We start from the raw sequence: 17039 nt of genomic DNA on the forward strand, positions 1-17039 counted from the left end.
TAGAAATTTATTAATTTTTCTGAAATAGGAATAGATTAAATTATATTTCATAATTAAAAACATTAATTTGAATGCCTAAAATTTTAGGATTGTCAAACTTATAATTTTAGATAAATAGTAATGGTTATTTCTCTTATACTTTGTTAGGTGAAGAGTAGATTTTTCCAGGATTATTTTTCTCAAAAGTTTTTGAGGACTTCTTTTGAAGTAAGGGAAATTAATATAGATTTTACAAAGGAAAATAATTATATATATATATATATATATATATATATATATATATATATATATGTTGTTTGAAATGTGTAATTGTTATTTGCTTTTAAGCATGGATCAAATATATTTTTGTATGGCAAAAAAATGTGTTATAACATTTATTTTGTTTATATCGAAATACTTAAGGATTTTCTGCTTTTGTAAGTTGGAATAAATAAAATAAAGAATTTGACTTTGATTTGTTTGGCCCTTGTCAACGGGAAATATAATAGTTGACTTTTTGGCCCTTGTTAATGGGATATAATAGTTGACCTTTACATTTTCATGGTGGGAAATGTAATTGATTTGGACCCCAACCTCTAGGGGTTTGGTTAGAGGTTACTAGTACTAGTAGTGTTTGGTTATGTCCACCTTAAAAGGAACATCTGAGGCTAGCCACCTATTTGTAAAGTCCCACTTAAATGGGCACTATTTGCTATTTGATAACCAGAGTGAAAACAATTGAAATGTATTTGATTTGGAATGGATATGAAATGATTTTTATATATATGAAAATGTTTGTTGAACTGTTTAAATGCATTAGCATGTTTTAATTCAAAAGTTTTATAAATAGAGTATATGTTATATCTCCTATTTGTAAGTATAGTTGAAAATATTTGATTCATGAAACTGTATTTATATTCCTTATTGGGCTTTGAACTCATTCCCCCCATTTGTTGATAACCTTTTAGGTACCCTCAATTCAGGTGAGGAATGACGGTTAGGAGGAGAAATTGGCTTGTTAGGACTTTTGTCAAAACTTTCTTTATTTTGAGCATTGTTTAGATGTTAAAAAATTATTTTCCATTAGAATTATTTGAGTTGGGTGTTATTTGGATAACAACACTTGGTTTGATGTGTTAGTTTCAAAAATTGTTATATGGAGATTTTAGAATTTTTGTTCTACGACTTTGAACAGGAATTTGATAATGGGTAATTTTTCAGTTACAATACGAATGTTTGAGTCGTTTCCACTTTGAGCCTTTGGGCTTGAGGTGTGAAATGACCGTCATGCCCTTGGAGTGGGTTTTGGGGTGTGACACGTTGCACTTGCCAGTGGGTTTCTACGTGGCTTTGCTCTACCATTGCTATTATAAATAGACTGTGGGCTGGCCTTCTATGGTTTTTGAATTTACATGCATACCCCCACTATCACAGTTAAGAATTATTATTGATATACAATCGAAGAAAGTGTTATTCTTTCCTCCTACAAAAGCTTTCAAAACTCGTAACACTCCTCTGGTATTTTATCATGAAATTGACCAAAAGAAATTGATGAGATTGAGGGAGTTAAACCTAACCCTTATGAAAATATGCAAAATATCCTAAAGCTCTATATTTTGTGGTGGATTATCATCTAGCCACCCCTTATATCTTAGCCAACATTGTTCAAGATCGCCACAATATTTTCGACAAATATTTTCTATTAAATTCTTTAAGGAAATTGACTAATGTTGATTGAATTATGAAGATACAAGATTAGCATAAGGGTTCATCAGCTGACTCATGATATATCAACAAAAATTTAAATAATGCAACCAAATCTAAAAAATTATACCTACATTAACCTATAGCAAATAGTTAGTTATTTCGATTATAAACAACTAAACAATGTTGATCCTTAGCAACAACACTTATTTCTTGACTGTTAATCTCTATTATAATATTACTAAATCCTAAAATATATAGCAATTTTGACCAAGAAAAATCAGAGATAGGATGACTATGGTAGTGAAAGTTAATGTTCGTCTTTAATTAAAATAGTAATAATTAACTATTATTAGTTTAGCTAAAGTAAAATGCTATTATTAATTTGAATTAGAGTTGGAGATGGTGTTTAAATTAGAGTAATAGTTTAAGTTCATCCCCTTAATGTTTTTTTGTATATAAATATTCATTAATTATCAATGATAACATCACTCCTTATGAAGGCGTAATCATTGTTTTGAGAAATTAGGTTTAATAAAAAGTTTTACTTTCATATGCCATTTTTGAGTAATCATTTTTGTTATAGTATTTACAAACAATTTGAAGTCTTGTTTCTATATCTTGATTTTGGTTTTGCTTCTTATTAATATGAAGTTCTATTTGACTTATTTCATTTTGAAGATCTTGAGTTCCTATAGGTTTAGGCATAGAAAATTGATCTAAAATAGTTTTTAGGTTGTATTGATTTGTATTTTCTATGATTTTTTCATTATTTTGTTTTTGAATTTCCAAATTTTTTTAAAAGTATTCTCTTTGAAGATTTTGATCGGGAAGTTTGTCAATTAACTCCATTAAGAAGTTTTGTTCACTAGTTATTACATTTACTTGTTTGATATGATAAAGACAATTTTCTACATAATCACAAGATGATTGTGAGGAAGACTTGTTTGACTCGCTGGAAGAGCTATCTTCTATTAGAAGAAGTTGATCGTCAATAGATGATTCTACCGAGGTTTGACTAGATGAATCTGATAGTGACTTTGTTTTGATAAGATTAATCATTTGTTGTTTGAGGCGTTTTCTTATATCTAGGTCGACATTTGTTTCTTTGATTTTGCAATTTGGTGTTGTATGTCCCTTCTTGCCACATTTGAAACATTTAACATCTTCTTTATCTACTTTCTTTGAAGTGTTTTGATATTTTTTATTTGAATATTTCTTATGCTTTGGTTTCTTATAAAAGGATTCTTCTTTGAATTTTGAGCATTTTTTACTTAATCTCTTCTTCTTGAGGAAAATATTTTGCAAAAATACGTGTAAACAAGAATTGAAAAAAATCAAAAATCAAATTGAGACAGATCTATGTTCTTCTATTCCTAATGCTTTTTGGAGTAGAAAGCAACATAAGGTCTCCTTGCCCTATGTTGATGGATTTGATGAAAATCAAATTCCTACTAAGGCAAGACCAATTCAAATGAATGCTCAATTACTTGAGTATTGTAAACAAAAAATAAAAGATTTGCTTGATAAAATTCTTATTAGAAAAAGTCACTCTCCTTGGAGTTGTGCCGTTTTCTATGTTAAAAAACCTTCGAAAATTGAACAAAGTGCCTCTAGATTTGTTATTAATTACAAGCCTTTGAATAAGGTTCTCAAATGGATAAGGTATCCAATACCTTTCAATAGAGACCTTATTGGAGGCCTTCATAATGCTTCAATTTTCTCAAAATTTGATATGAATCTGGATTTTGACAAATTCAACTTCTCTTTCTTCTCTATACTTCTTCCTTTTTAATAATAATAATGATAATAATACTAATAACAACAATAATCACAGTAATTCAATTTATTTATTTAGTACTATTATTAATAATTAAAGATGCATTTAAAAGTTATCAATTTTTGAATATTTATTAAAAATATTGATGGTCTAAATTTATTTTCATATTTCTTTTCTTGCATTCCTACCTCCTCAAACATTGTTTCAATAATTGAAAAAAAAAAGTTAGAAGATCATAATATTGTGATATTGTTGATAAATATATACATTATTTTTATGTGTTTTAAATTATTTTATTCACCTCTATTTTTTCACTTTCTCTGGAAAATCATTCCTACTTTTTCTAAGAAAATTTTGAAAACACCAAATTGTTGTTTCCAAAATTTTTCAGTTTTTAAACTCATTTCTAGAAAATGAAAATAGAAAATAAAATCTTTTTTGATAACTAGTTTTATAAACAATTTTTTGTTTTCAAAAACAAAAAAAAATAAAATGGAAAACCAATTTGACAATTACAAAATAGAATAGCTTTCTTTCTTAAAAAATAGAAAATAGGATATTTTTTGTGGAAAACAAAAAATTATTTCAAAAGTAGTTGCCAAACAATGTCATAGTATTTAAACATGTTCTCCAATTTGTTTTCTTTTTGTTCAGATCGAAAAGTAAAAATATTGAAAATGAAAAAAGAAATAAATTACATAAAAGACCTTGTGATATCTATATATATATATATATAAATACAAATAAAAAAATAGATACCAATGAAACATTATCACATATAAAATATTATGTAAATATTTTGTTTAGTTATTGACTAATTATATATATATATGTTCCTTATTTTACATGGGAAAAAACAAGATTTTTATAAATTTCATTTTTCAAGAACAATTTTTACTTTTTGTGATGAATAGATTTTCAAGAAAAAAAAAAAGAAACTAAAAACCTTTTTAGGAAATTAAAAAAAAAAATTCCAAATTAAATGCAACCATAAATTCAAAGAAGAATTTGTGGTTGTTATTTTTAGGAGTGAAATATGGGTGGAGCTCAACCCAACCTAATATGTGTTAAATAAATAAATAAATACCTTATAAACATGAAATTAAGTCCTAGTGATTTCAAATATATATATTGTCCTTTTTTTGTTATTTTTTTCCATTTTTCCTTTCTAATTTGTTTCCTTCAAACTTTGATATAAATAAATAAAGAGTTAATGATTTCAAAAACTGGTAAATGGGTAGACAGGAATGTGTTAAATACCTTATAAACATGAAATTAAGGAAATAGCAAATGTCAATCAGGAAATTTTTGCCATTCTCCTTATATAGGTTGATCCTCATGGAAATATCATCCACGCATACCACACTTCACAACTTAAAATTTTTTTAAGACATCCATTCTACTCTTCCATGTATATCATGCTCGACCCATTCAAAAATTATTATTATTATTATTATTATGAATAAGATAGATACCATAACAACAATTTCGGCAAATAATGAAAACAAAGCAAAAGTTATATCAAACATTTTAGGAAAATCGAAATATTAATTGTCAGTTACCCCCACAAGATGAGAGAATAAGATATAAACCCTATTGCATATGAAGGAATATCAATGGATATAACCCAAATGTAAAACTTTGTAGTACTGCATACTGATTGTGTTGTTTGCTGTGACGATAGAATAGTGAGCATCCTTCTCACCAATATGAAGGTACATAGTAGAATGACATTACTGCTGCTAAATTTTAAATGTTTCGAGGACTACAAGATAGAATTTTTATGAGTGGGAATATATTAATGGCTTATGCATGCAGGATCGTTTCTCCTTCTTCATTTTGTGCATGGTAACATTATCCAGCTTCAGCAGTACTACAAATGCAAGCTCGCCTTTATATGATGTGATGAATTTTGGAGCTGTTGGTGATGGAAAAACCGATGATTCTCAGGTAACTACTGCTTTCTCTGTAATGGTATTGAGAATTTAGTTTGAAGAGGATGGTAATTGATTCCTTTAATTAGAAATATCATCATATTTTTATATGTCCATTGGTACTACACAGAAAATTTGGATACTAATGGATACTGCACTTTAGGCTCTTTTTATTTGTATTACGTGAGAGACTTCACCATAAAGGATAGAACGGATAGAAAAGATATCATTTATGTGCCTTGTATGTCCAGGCATTTCTGAAGGCATGGAATGAAGCCTGCAACGTTCAACAACAGCGTGCTACCCTTAATGTACCAGCGAGGACATTCTTATTGAATCCTATCGAATTTTCGGGTCCATGTGTCCCCACTTCTATCGAATTTCAGGTGATTAATTTGTTGAAAATATGGAGGACTAAGCAATGTTTTATTCAAATTAATATAGCATTCGACAGAATTCAAAACCTGAATTGGAAGGTAATCGATGGAGATTGGCCTTTTCATTTTTCATTGATTTCTCTCCACAGGTAGCAGGAAAAATTATAGCAAGCACCAATAAATCCCTATTTGACAACAATCATTGGATCCTCTTCTCATATGTGAAGGGGCTTACTTTGACCGGAAGTGGAACTATAGATGGCCAAGGGGCAGGTTCATGGCAAGACCGAACGGGAGTAGCTGTAAGTAGAAAACGTTTTCATTATTTTTCAATTGCTTTTGCTCGGATAGAAAATGTCATATTGAAATCAAAATCCTATACATGGCTTAACAATGCGACAAATAGTAAGACTTCGCATGTCTTGGGACAGGCACTCAAGTTTTATACTTGCCCGAACCTAGTACTTCAAGGATTGACACATATCAATCCTCAAAAGGCCCATATCATTTTGACAAAATGTGATGGAGCAAACATCAATAGCATCACTATAACTGCACCTGAAGATTCCCCTAACACGGATGGTATCGACATTGCTAGCTCAAACCATGTTCAAGTCCAGAACTCCAAAATTGGAACAGGTACTTTTTTTAGATTTGTTTTAGCCCTCCAACTACATACCTTTTCTTGTATGCTATGAACTTAATCGCTTTCATTTATATCTTTCATCTTCCCCTTCCAACTCCACCCTAGCCCACCTTAAGGTTTTTTTTTGTCTTTTTTTGTTCTCTTTCATTTTATCCATATTTGCTTGTTTGACATCATCACTAGTATTACAACAATCACCATCATTATAATTTGTATAATGTAGGTGATGACTGCATTGCTATTAGTGCAAGATGTTCCTTTATCAATATAACCGGCGTCACATGTGGACCTGGCCATGGTATTAGGTAAGTGGAATACATGTATTCAAATTTTAGAATAATGAAGTGAAAAATAAGAACTAAAGTTCACATTTTCGAAGCATTGGATCACTGGGAGATCCTGGATCAGGTGACTTCGACACGGTGTCAGAAGTACATGTGCGAAGTTGTAATTTTACAGGAACCAACACTACTGGAATTAGGATCAAGACATGGCAGGTGGTTATTACTTATTACAGCATAGTTCTTAGTTGGCAACTCAGAACTGAAAGCACAAATTTTTTATAATTTTGTGTCCTACAGGGAGGGCAGGGAGAAGTAAAGAAAATAACATATGAAGACATTATGTTTGACAATGTCCGCAACCCAATTGTCATTGATCAATTTTATTGTCCTCACAACGTCTGCAAAAACAATGTAAGGCGTGGATCCCTTCCCAATTTTTTATATTTTATTCCATCGAGTCTGAGACATGTTTTGTTGATGACTTCTTTTCTCATTGTCTTCAAATGTTGAAGACCGGTACCAGTGCAGTGGCAATAAGCGATGTATCATACACCGGAATAATTGGGACGTCAAGTGGAGACGAGGTGATGTCTTTGAATTGTGGTACCGAAAGTTCATGCAACAATATTGTGCTTGATGATGTCCACTTAAAGACCTCAGATCCAACGAAGACGCTTTTGTTCGTTGTGTCAATTTTAATGGAAGAGCATCGAATGTAGAGCCTTCCCTTGACCAATGCCTGAACTCCTGAGCAACCATTGATTTAGAACTCCTGAGCATCGAATAAAGAGTTATTTTATTTTAGAGCCCAGTTTGCACATGATATTTATTGCATGTCTCATGTAGTGAATCTTATGTTGTAAGTCAATTAATAAGGGTTTTGAGGATTGGATTCATCGGACGATTATTCATCGGACTATTGCACATGATATTCATCGGACTATTAATAAGGGTTTTCAGGATTGTAACTCAATTTCTCTTATTTATATAAAATTTATGCAATCATTAATAATGTTTCAAGAATCAAATCACTCATTGAACCAAAAATGATTTTGGGTTACAATTTATTGGTCAAAACAATATTGGGTTGCCATTGCCATTCAATTGCATTGTGATGTATAATTATATATTATTAGAAATAGAAATAATAGTGAGAAAATATACATAGATATATATAATTGAAAATTTAAAAATGCTTTTTACTCAATATTTAAAAATTAAATGGATAAAATATGATTGTATTAATATTTCTAATTTTATGAACACTATAAGTATAATATATACAACGAGGAAAACAAAATTTACTAACTCTATACACATTTCAACAACTATTTATTTAATAAATATTATTTATAATGTTTTTCTAGAACTTAAGAAAAAGGAAAAGATAGAAGGCCTAAAATGTATGTTTAAATAAATGTCTAACCAATTCCAGTTCTCTTCATATATGACAGATTAGATTCATCTTGCGAAGAGAGTTGCAAGTGCTTAGGTTCTCAAAACATAAATATAAGTGGAGGAAGAGCACTTTTGTAGCAAAAACTTTGTGTTCCCAACACCAAAATAAATATAAGTCGAGGAACAATACTTTTAAGGGAAAACTTTTTGGCCATGAAAACAAATCATGGCATGGTGTAGACCCCCTTAAGAGAGCAAAGACGATTAGTTTGTTTTTAAGGGATTTTTGATGGCATGGGAAAGATAATGTCTCGCCACCTGGAGGAGCTGGCGACACCTAGGATGAGTGAGTGGGGGGGCCCCTCCAGAAACATGGGCAGCCATGCTAGTAGTCAGAGGTGCCATACTTGCTGAGTGGAGTGGAGCCGGTAGTGGCTTGCTGTGGAAGATAGAAACAGGGGAGGAAGAACAAAAAGAAAGAGGAGGTGAACGGAAGGAGGGGGGAGCTTGCTCGGAGGATAGAAGGAAAAGAGGATTTTTTTTTTCTTCAGAAAGGATCCTTTGGTTGAAAGAACAAAAAGAGAAAAGATCCGAGGATCCACTCACGGTGACTTCTCTAGGTTCAGGTATGATTTCTAATCTATTTTGCTTCTCCCCTGTTTTGAATGGTTTTCCTCTGTTTTTAAGTCATTTGCGGATCCCTTTTATATCTGGAGGCCACTTGTGCGTTTTTGCTTCCTGTTTTGGGATATCCTGAGTGTAGACTCGTCATTGCATTTGTTTTTTTTTTTTTCTCTTAAAATCCCTCCATCGGCATTTGTGGAATGAGGCAAGACCTAACAGTTTTCTTTTACGTATATATGCATGCTTTGTCTTCTTCTTGTATTTTTCCTGTCAAGCCTTTTTCTTTTTGAAATGTTGAGCGCTGCACTTCACATGGGTCATCTGGGCCGAGGTGCTTCTGGAAAACTCAGGCCTCTTCCATAGATGTTGACTGCTTCACTTCCTTATTTTGGTTGTATTGGAGAGAAGCGCCAGGTTAGCAAAAGTGCTCTATTGAAAGCTGATCATAACAGGGATGTGTTTCAATCTTTGATCAATGAAGTTGTCGTATCCATTTTCTCTGGAAAGGTCCCAATGAGGTCTCGAAATTCTTTGATTCTTTACAGCCTTTGATGATGGAAAATTTATTCTCAGAGGGTGTTAATGCCAGCTTGGGGGATTCTCCTTCCATTTCTAGGGAGGTCACACAAAATATCCAGAAAAGTGTTGTTGGACATATTCATCTAAGCAAGCCGTCGTTGCAAGATTTGAAAATTAAGTATGCAAGGAGCTCTCCGAAAGTGTGAAGAGTTCACTAATTCATTCCGGAAGAAGAAGAACGTTGATCTTTTCTTTAAGAAGATGATTCTACCTCTCAGAGAGTGTTGCTCTCCCTGGCATTCCTATCAAAGCAAAGGGTCAGGCATGTCATGCTTGCTTTTCTCTTGGCAAGGCAACTGTGATGGTAATTTAGAGCAAGTTTTACGTATACCCGCTCACAAAATTTGCCCAGTTCTGCTGTAGACTATCATCAGAGGTGGCTCCCGTGCTTGCATGGAGGGTGTAATCTGGATCAGTCCAGATACCACGACTTGGATAAGAAAATTCTTGTAAAAGTCGGCATGGGGAGCTAGCCTTGGGCATGGATTCTTGAAAAAGTGGCTGTTGGACAAGAAAGGGGATGCATGGAAGACCGTCCAAGGTGTTTTTCTTCCTATGTACTCACTACATCCCCATGGCTGCCACTCACCACCTTTGCTCCCTCTTACCCATCCCAAACACCATGCTCCCATCACCCATGCCACCTGTGAGTAAGAGCACTAACCCGTGTCTCTCACTCTCTCTCACTGCTTGTTCTTCATTTAACGTCAATCCTCCCATGCATGGCCATCCGCCGCACCTCTCATATTCTTCTTCATCCTATTCCGCAATCGTACCCACCACAGGTAATCTAATTAACCTTCATACCCACGCCCTCCACGCCATCCACGCCATTGTTATCCGTTCCACGTTGCCGCCTCCGTCCATTCCCACCATGACTGGTCCTTCATTGCCCCCGACAGTCACGACCCCTGCAAGATCCGAACCACTGACACCGACGTTCTGTTGAAGGCGCTCACTGAACGGTGCCGTCTCTCCCCAAGTAGCACCATTTCATCTCCACAGTCATGAATGGTTCCTTACTAGCATGCGACGTGGCCCGGAAGAGCATGAATATTCCCGGTGAGTCTCATGGAGTCGCCTTGAGTGTTGCAACCTCTGCATGGACGCTTATAATGCATCGACGGCTCTAATAGCGGTTGGAGTACTGAACGCTACATCTTCTGGGCCTGCTGAAATAATCCACCCTTATGAGAGTGTCCCCATAGGGAATTCATTAGTGCAGATTGGTTGATGGAAATGAATGGTGCGGATCATGCCGTTCATGCTGTGACAAGCTACAAAATAGAATCTGAGAAAAGATGGTGCGCACCATCGCATGAGGTAACCTACAGTTTTGACCTTTTGCAGCAAGGCCTCAAAGGTAACAGAAGAAAGTGAGGAGGACGGAATTTTTAAGACTCGGAAATGAAGGACCCGTCCCATAAACAAGAGCCTAAAGTCTACTAGAGGTTGATGAGTTCTCAGGTGCATTAAAAGCGCAGCATGTGACCCTGACATTAGCATAGATAATGGGAACTTGATGACGAATAGAGGAAGCGTCCAAGTGCAAGCAAGACACGAATCAGCATCAATCTCCATCACCTCCACCTGGCACCACGTAGCTTTCGTGCAAGATCAGAGTAGCCACTTCGAGGACCCATCCTGCTCAGGTTCACCAGAAGTTCAAAAATATCTCTATCAATGGGGAAGACCCGGGCTCTACAAAAGGGGAATCATCTAATGCAATGCAGCCAACCTGCAATGCCGTGGGCAGGTTGTTTGGTCATAACTTGCTTCTCGATGCGCCAGCAGCCAAATTAGAATGACATCAGATTGTGGAAGGAGAGCATACTTTTGAGGAGGGTGCAAGATGTAGAGCATGGCAGTGTAATTGTGGCTGCTGTTGAAAAGATGGAATGCCAATGGGGAATGCAATAAACTCCGCACTTGCTGTTTTGGATTATCAGGTGCAATAGGCTGTATGCAAGTGTCAAAATGGTGAGGACGACAAAATCTGACCGCGGACCCACCCTTTTCCTCTCATGAGACGCATGGCCACCTTGGGCGGGTCACTCTTTAAACAAATAGGTGTTTCATTTCTCAAATTCTCCGTCTTCACTTCCAAAAGTTGTTTTTTTATTATATATATATATATATATATACGATTTTTAAGTAGTTTTCTTTTATTCCTTAACCCCCTCGTATTTTATTTTATCTTGCTTTAGTATTTTGTTTATCATTTATTTTTACTTTATTTTACTTATTTTACTCTCACTTTTTTTTATTATTATTTTATTTATTATTTATTTTAGTAATCTTAATGTCAATAAAATTTCTTTTTAATAAAACTTGCTTCCACTTTATGTTCGGTAAGCAATTTTCAAATCTTTAATGTTCTATTTAAAATGTTTTTTTAAAAAAAATAAGCATGAATTAAATTCTGTAATTCCGAATAATGGAATTCATGGAAGTAATTTAAGCAAAAATAAACGGGCTTTGGTGGAGGTCCAACATAGGTGACTTTATGATTGATTGATTGATTGATCGCTTGCTTTGATTATCATACGTGATTGATTTACCCTACTCTCTGACATACATGTGATTATTCCTAAATTGTGCACTAACCCTCTCTATTGATAGCACATGGTGGCTCGTCACCCAGGTATGTACCCATTTTCCCTAATTGTTGTCTATGCATGTCTCAATTCTCACATGTGCATGATTTATCCTGAGTGTTCATTGATTTACTCATCCATTGCCATGATTGCTTCAATTTTATTAGTAGAGGCCCGACTTAGGGACTTAGAGGGGTGTTACAGTCTACCATACCTTCTTGATAAGTAACCTACCCCCCAAACCCGATCCAGTTTTTCATAAACCACCTTTTCCAAAATAAGGAGTCGCACTTAGGGTTTTCTTTCTTATTTTGTTTACCCTTTCAAAAATAAAACAAAAATAAGTGGCGACTCCAAGTCATTTTCTTAACCAATAAAAATCATTTTTCAAAATAAAATCGAGCTCGAGAAACGCATGAGCCGAAATGCGGGGTCCACACATGGTTATTTGAATAAGTTGCTGTCTAATTACTTTTAGACTTGAATATAGAAATTAAAATTCATTTTTATAAAGTTTTCTTAAATAAAAAAGCATTTTTTTCCAATCCCACGATTCGAACCCATAACCCTTTGTTAAATCTTCCATGGGCATTGATCCAATATGAAGAAATATCTTTTGAGTACATTGATTTTATGTTGATATGATTCAATATGATGTTGGTGCAAGCCACGATTTTACTACAACTCAAGCTAATCACGGTTTTTTGTGGTTGTCATCCCAAGCACTGCAGTGAACGAAATGTTGCTTACCTTAATTGTTGAAGTGATTTGTTAACCAATAAAGAAATAAATAGTTAATGATTTCAAAAAATATTCTACTATTGTAAAATAAAAGAATGAGAAAAAAAAAAAAGAGAGAATAAACATAAATCCTCAAAGAAAAGTAAAATGGAAGAAAACTAAATCAATTTTTATTATAGGTCTCCCATTTTATAGGAAGTCACAAAGAGATATATATCAATATGGATGATTATCAACAAGTTTCCATAATCTGATAAAATCTCATATTTTATAATACTTCCCCTTCGATGATCATAAGAATATGTCTCATTAAAACTTTACTAGGAAAAACCCTAGTGAAGGAAAAAGTGTACAGCATTCTTTTAGATTACTGTAAGTACCTCATTACAAACTTTGCCAGTAAAATCCAGTAGGACAAAACTTGGGTGAAGGAAAAAAGAGTAGAACATAGTGATATTCTTATCAATTAACTACCCCTCATGTTGACATGATTATATTCTCTCTAGTCGCGCAACATGGACATCTTTGAGTCGACGTATTCCAATGAGCTTCTTGAGTATTGCAGTTGACAATGCCTTTGTGAATAGATTTATTAAATTATCACTTGATCTTACTCATTAAATAGTATTTTGATCACTCTTCTAGAGCTAATGAATGTAAAAGAACTTGGGCAATATATAATAATTTTACCACCCTTAATGCTTTCTTCATTAATCTGTGCAATGCATACAACATTATATAACTTAGTAGCATTACCTTTGATGGAGAGTAGTCCACATGTTTTTATTATTTTCTTGATTGATCTCCACAATATTGTAGTACCACCATAGATAAATACATACCTCATTTGAGATCGAGCTTTGTGGGGGTCTAAAGATAACTAACATCTACACAATTGAGATTATGATAGTTTCAAATAACATAGACCAATGTTAATATAATACATGATTGACTTTATTCCAATGTCTTTGAGTTAGTGCAAAATTATATCTTGCAAGTAAGTTAACAAAAAATGCAATATCTAGTCTTATATAATTTTCTAAGATACATACGTACTCTAGTTACATTGTAATCTGGTACTTCTAGACCAAATAGTTCTTCATTATCTTCTTTAGGATGAAACAAGTCCGTGTTCACTTAAAGTGAATGAACAACTATAAGAGAACTTACTGAATGCAATTTATCCATATAAAAGTGCTTCAAGACTTTCTTTGTATATGTTGACTAATAAACTAATATTTCATTTGAAAAGGTAATCGATCTACCGGCTAAAGGAAAAAAAATTATTTTCTAAGATCTTTTATTTCAAATTTACTTTTTAAATAGTCAACTATTCTTGTAAGCTCTTCAGGAGTTCCAACAAAATTCAAATATTCCACATATACTATAATAATTGAAAATATTCAACATAATTAATATGCATAGAAAAAAAGGTAATACATACACACTTCCCTTTTCAAATATTCATTGAAATGATTATACCACATGCCTTTGGATTGCTTAATCGATACAAGGATCATTGTAACTTAATTGAAAATATGTTATAATGTTTTGAATTAGTTTCTTCAGGCATTTGAAATCCTTTAGGGAGTTTCATATATGTCATTATTTTAAAATACATATAAATATGTAGTAACAACATCTATGAGATGCAAATCCAGTCCTTCTGAGACTGTTAAACAAATTAGATATCTAAATATGATTGCGTCCATCATAGGAGAATATGTTTCCTCATAATCAATATCAAGTCTTTGTAGGAAACCTTGAACTATGAGTTATATATGCTTTATGTCTCGTGATTTCATTTTTCCCATTGCACTTTCTTATAAATACTCATTTATATCCAACAAGCTTGATAACTTTAGGCATCTAGACTACAAGTCCAAATACTTCTCATTTTTTTAATGAGTGTAATTAATTTTGTCAGGATATATTCTTTCCATTTTGGCCAATATTTTCTATGTTGGCCTTCATCCATAGTATCTGGTTTAGGATCCTTATCATTTCTTATGATGTCAATAGCCACTTGGAAAGAAAATATATTGTCAATGACAAGAAAATTTCAATCCCATTTTTCACCATATGTAAGTAGATAATTGATATCTCATCAATATCAAGTATGCTTAAACTAGGGCTACTTATTTAAACTATGCCTCTTCAGGGGATGCATAGACTAACCAATCATTTTAATAACCCATTTTATATGCAACTTCTTCAAGAGTGCCACCTTTCATATATCTTTCCTTGTGTTTTCCTCTTTGGGGAATGTGTTTGCCTCTTTAGGATCTATCACGCTTCAAGCGTGCCTTAGACTCATTATTTAATTGTCCTTGAGGGACATCAACGTATTATTTAATCGTCCTTTAAAGACATCAACTCGTTATTTAATTGTTCTTCAAGGACGTCAATTCGTACTAGAATATTCTCGATTAGTGAAAATGATTTTCTCATTTTCTTTACATTAATGAAAACATTTGGTAGTTAATTTGCAAGTTCTTGCAAATGAATAATCTTTTGAACTTCGAGTTCACATTGATTAGTACAAGGATTTAGATAAATCAAAGTCAATGCATTCAAAATAATTTCACGTCATTGTTCTGGAGTTGACTCTTCTCCTCCTAATGACTGGAAAATTGTCTCATTAAAATGATAATCTGTACAACATGTCATTCTACATTTCAAGTGTACAAATAGAATAGTCACTAGATAAAAACTTCTAGTTTTTGTACTATATGTTCATACGCTTTTACAATGAATTAATGTTTCATCATTAACCCTAGGGGACCAAGTTGGTTTTACTAGATTCTTCTAGATCTAGCATAGTATAAAGTGTCATTCACATAGAATCAATTACTACTAGTGACGTAATATAAACTCTTCCAAAGCTTTTAATCAGGTTTCTATCACCTGATATAGTATTAACATTGTTTGTCATCAATGTTGTACAATTACTGAAATAAAAGTTTCATCAAAATAACGAGTGATAGAGACCTCACCCTTATAGAGTTTATGAAATATTATTATAGAAAAAGAGTTAAAATCAACATAAAAATACTAGTCATTGATGATGACTTACTTCAACAAGTTCTATAAAAGCAACACGAACATATATAACATCGCAAAAAATATAGAAAAGAAAATTTAAAGTTATATATTTTTTAAATATCTCACACATTTGATTTTATAAGTGTGGAGCAATTTATACATGAAATAACTAGGAAATATTTCAATAATCAAACTAATTGTAATGATAGATCCATAATTTTATTTAAATATTATTATAATCTAAATCAATGTGCAAAAATTAATTCATAGATCAAAACTTCAAGAGAATATATCATGATTCAAACCATCTTGTTGTCTCAAAACTTTAAGTCAAACACTACAAATCCATCTAAATATATATATATATATATATATATATATGTATATATCAAGATAAAACAAAATATATTAAAAACAATAGTTGAACCTATTGTAATTTGAAAATTATTGTTGAATAATGAAAATGTTGCATTAATAAAAATATCATATATGACAACATACAATAATATATATTATTTTATATAACTCAAAAATTTTCAATCATAAAACATATCTTAAAGAAAATTGACATGCAAAATCAAGTTATTAATCATATGACCAAGTCATATATTTCATATGTATCCAAAACAATTAATCAAAATTTTCAACATATAATTTCATTATTAAATTCTCAACAAGTAAATCCAAATAAAAGATGTTATCCATAATTTTCAAATATAAGTATATATGTTATCCAAAAATCTCAACTTTTTATATAAAACAACCATATTTTACATTAGATATTGAAAAATAAAGATTAAGATTAATCTCAACTATTTTATCAAAAGATTATTGTGTATTAAACAACTAGAATTTGAAAAAAAAATCACCTCTAAGACAAGAATATTAAGTATAAATATTATACTTTCATGCAACCCAAAATTGCACATTTATGTGTAAATATTTCTATTAATGATAGTAGAACTTCTAATAATAGAAGTTCATAAAACAATTATCAAGCACTTACCTATTTGTATAGCTTGATATACAAAATATTAATCTTTTGATAATATGTAAATATTATCTATATGTTTGTTATCAAAGCTTCAAACTATAATATATTTCATTATAACTTTTGATTCTATGAATTTCATAAAGTTTTACAAAATTATTAGTAAACAATTTTGTTCTTCTAGCTATACGAGTTTTAACAATTATTAATTTACTAAGTTTTTCTTCATAGCTTCAGACTATGAATAATTAAAATTTGAGTAATGTTATAATAACATTAAACAACTTACAATTATGTTATGATATAACTTCTGGATATACAACAAAATTAAAAAATTTTATGTATCTTCTAGCTACATAG

General features: G+C 32.1%; 1 protein-coding gene across 1 annotated transcript; it reads left to right on the plus strand.

Annotated features, from left to right (window-relative positions):
- The first annotated feature begins 6032 nt into the window (after positions 1–6032).
- On the plus strand, positions 6033–7423 carry LOC117909981 (probable polygalacturonase At3g15720). The gene is made up of 6 exons (XM_034824026.1): positions 6033–6047; positions 6206–6413; positions 6644–6725; positions 6800–6917; positions 7002–7115; positions 7217–7423. The coding sequence occupies exons 1-6, from the start codon at positions 6033–6035 to the stop codon at positions 7421–7423; spliced, it is 744 nt and encodes a 247-aa protein (XP_034679917.1).
- The last annotated feature ends 9616 nt before the right edge of the window (positions 7424–17039 follow it).

The sequence above is a fragment of the Vitis riparia genome, unplaced genomic scaffold, assembly GCF_004353265.1.
Source record: "Vitis riparia cultivar Riparia Gloire de Montpellier isolate 1030 unplaced genomic scaffold, EGFV_Vit.rip_1.0 scaffold525_pilon_pilon, whole genome shotgun sequence".
Classification (NCBI taxonomy): Eukaryota; Viridiplantae; Streptophyta; class Magnoliopsida; order Vitales; family Vitaceae; genus Vitis; species Vitis riparia.

What these genes read in the sequence shown, in the direction of transcription:
- LOC117909981 (XM_034824026.1), top strand. An exon ending in GGACCTGGCCATGGTATTAG is followed by an intron (nt 6,726 to 6,799) that starts GTAAGTGGAATA and finishes ACATTTTCGAAG; the next exon opens with CATTGGATCACTGGGAGATC. An exon ending in TTAGGATCAAGACATGGCAG is followed by an intron (nt 6,918 to 7,001) that starts GTGGTTATTACT and finishes TGTGTCCTACAG; the next exon opens with GGAGGGCAGGGAGAAGTAAA.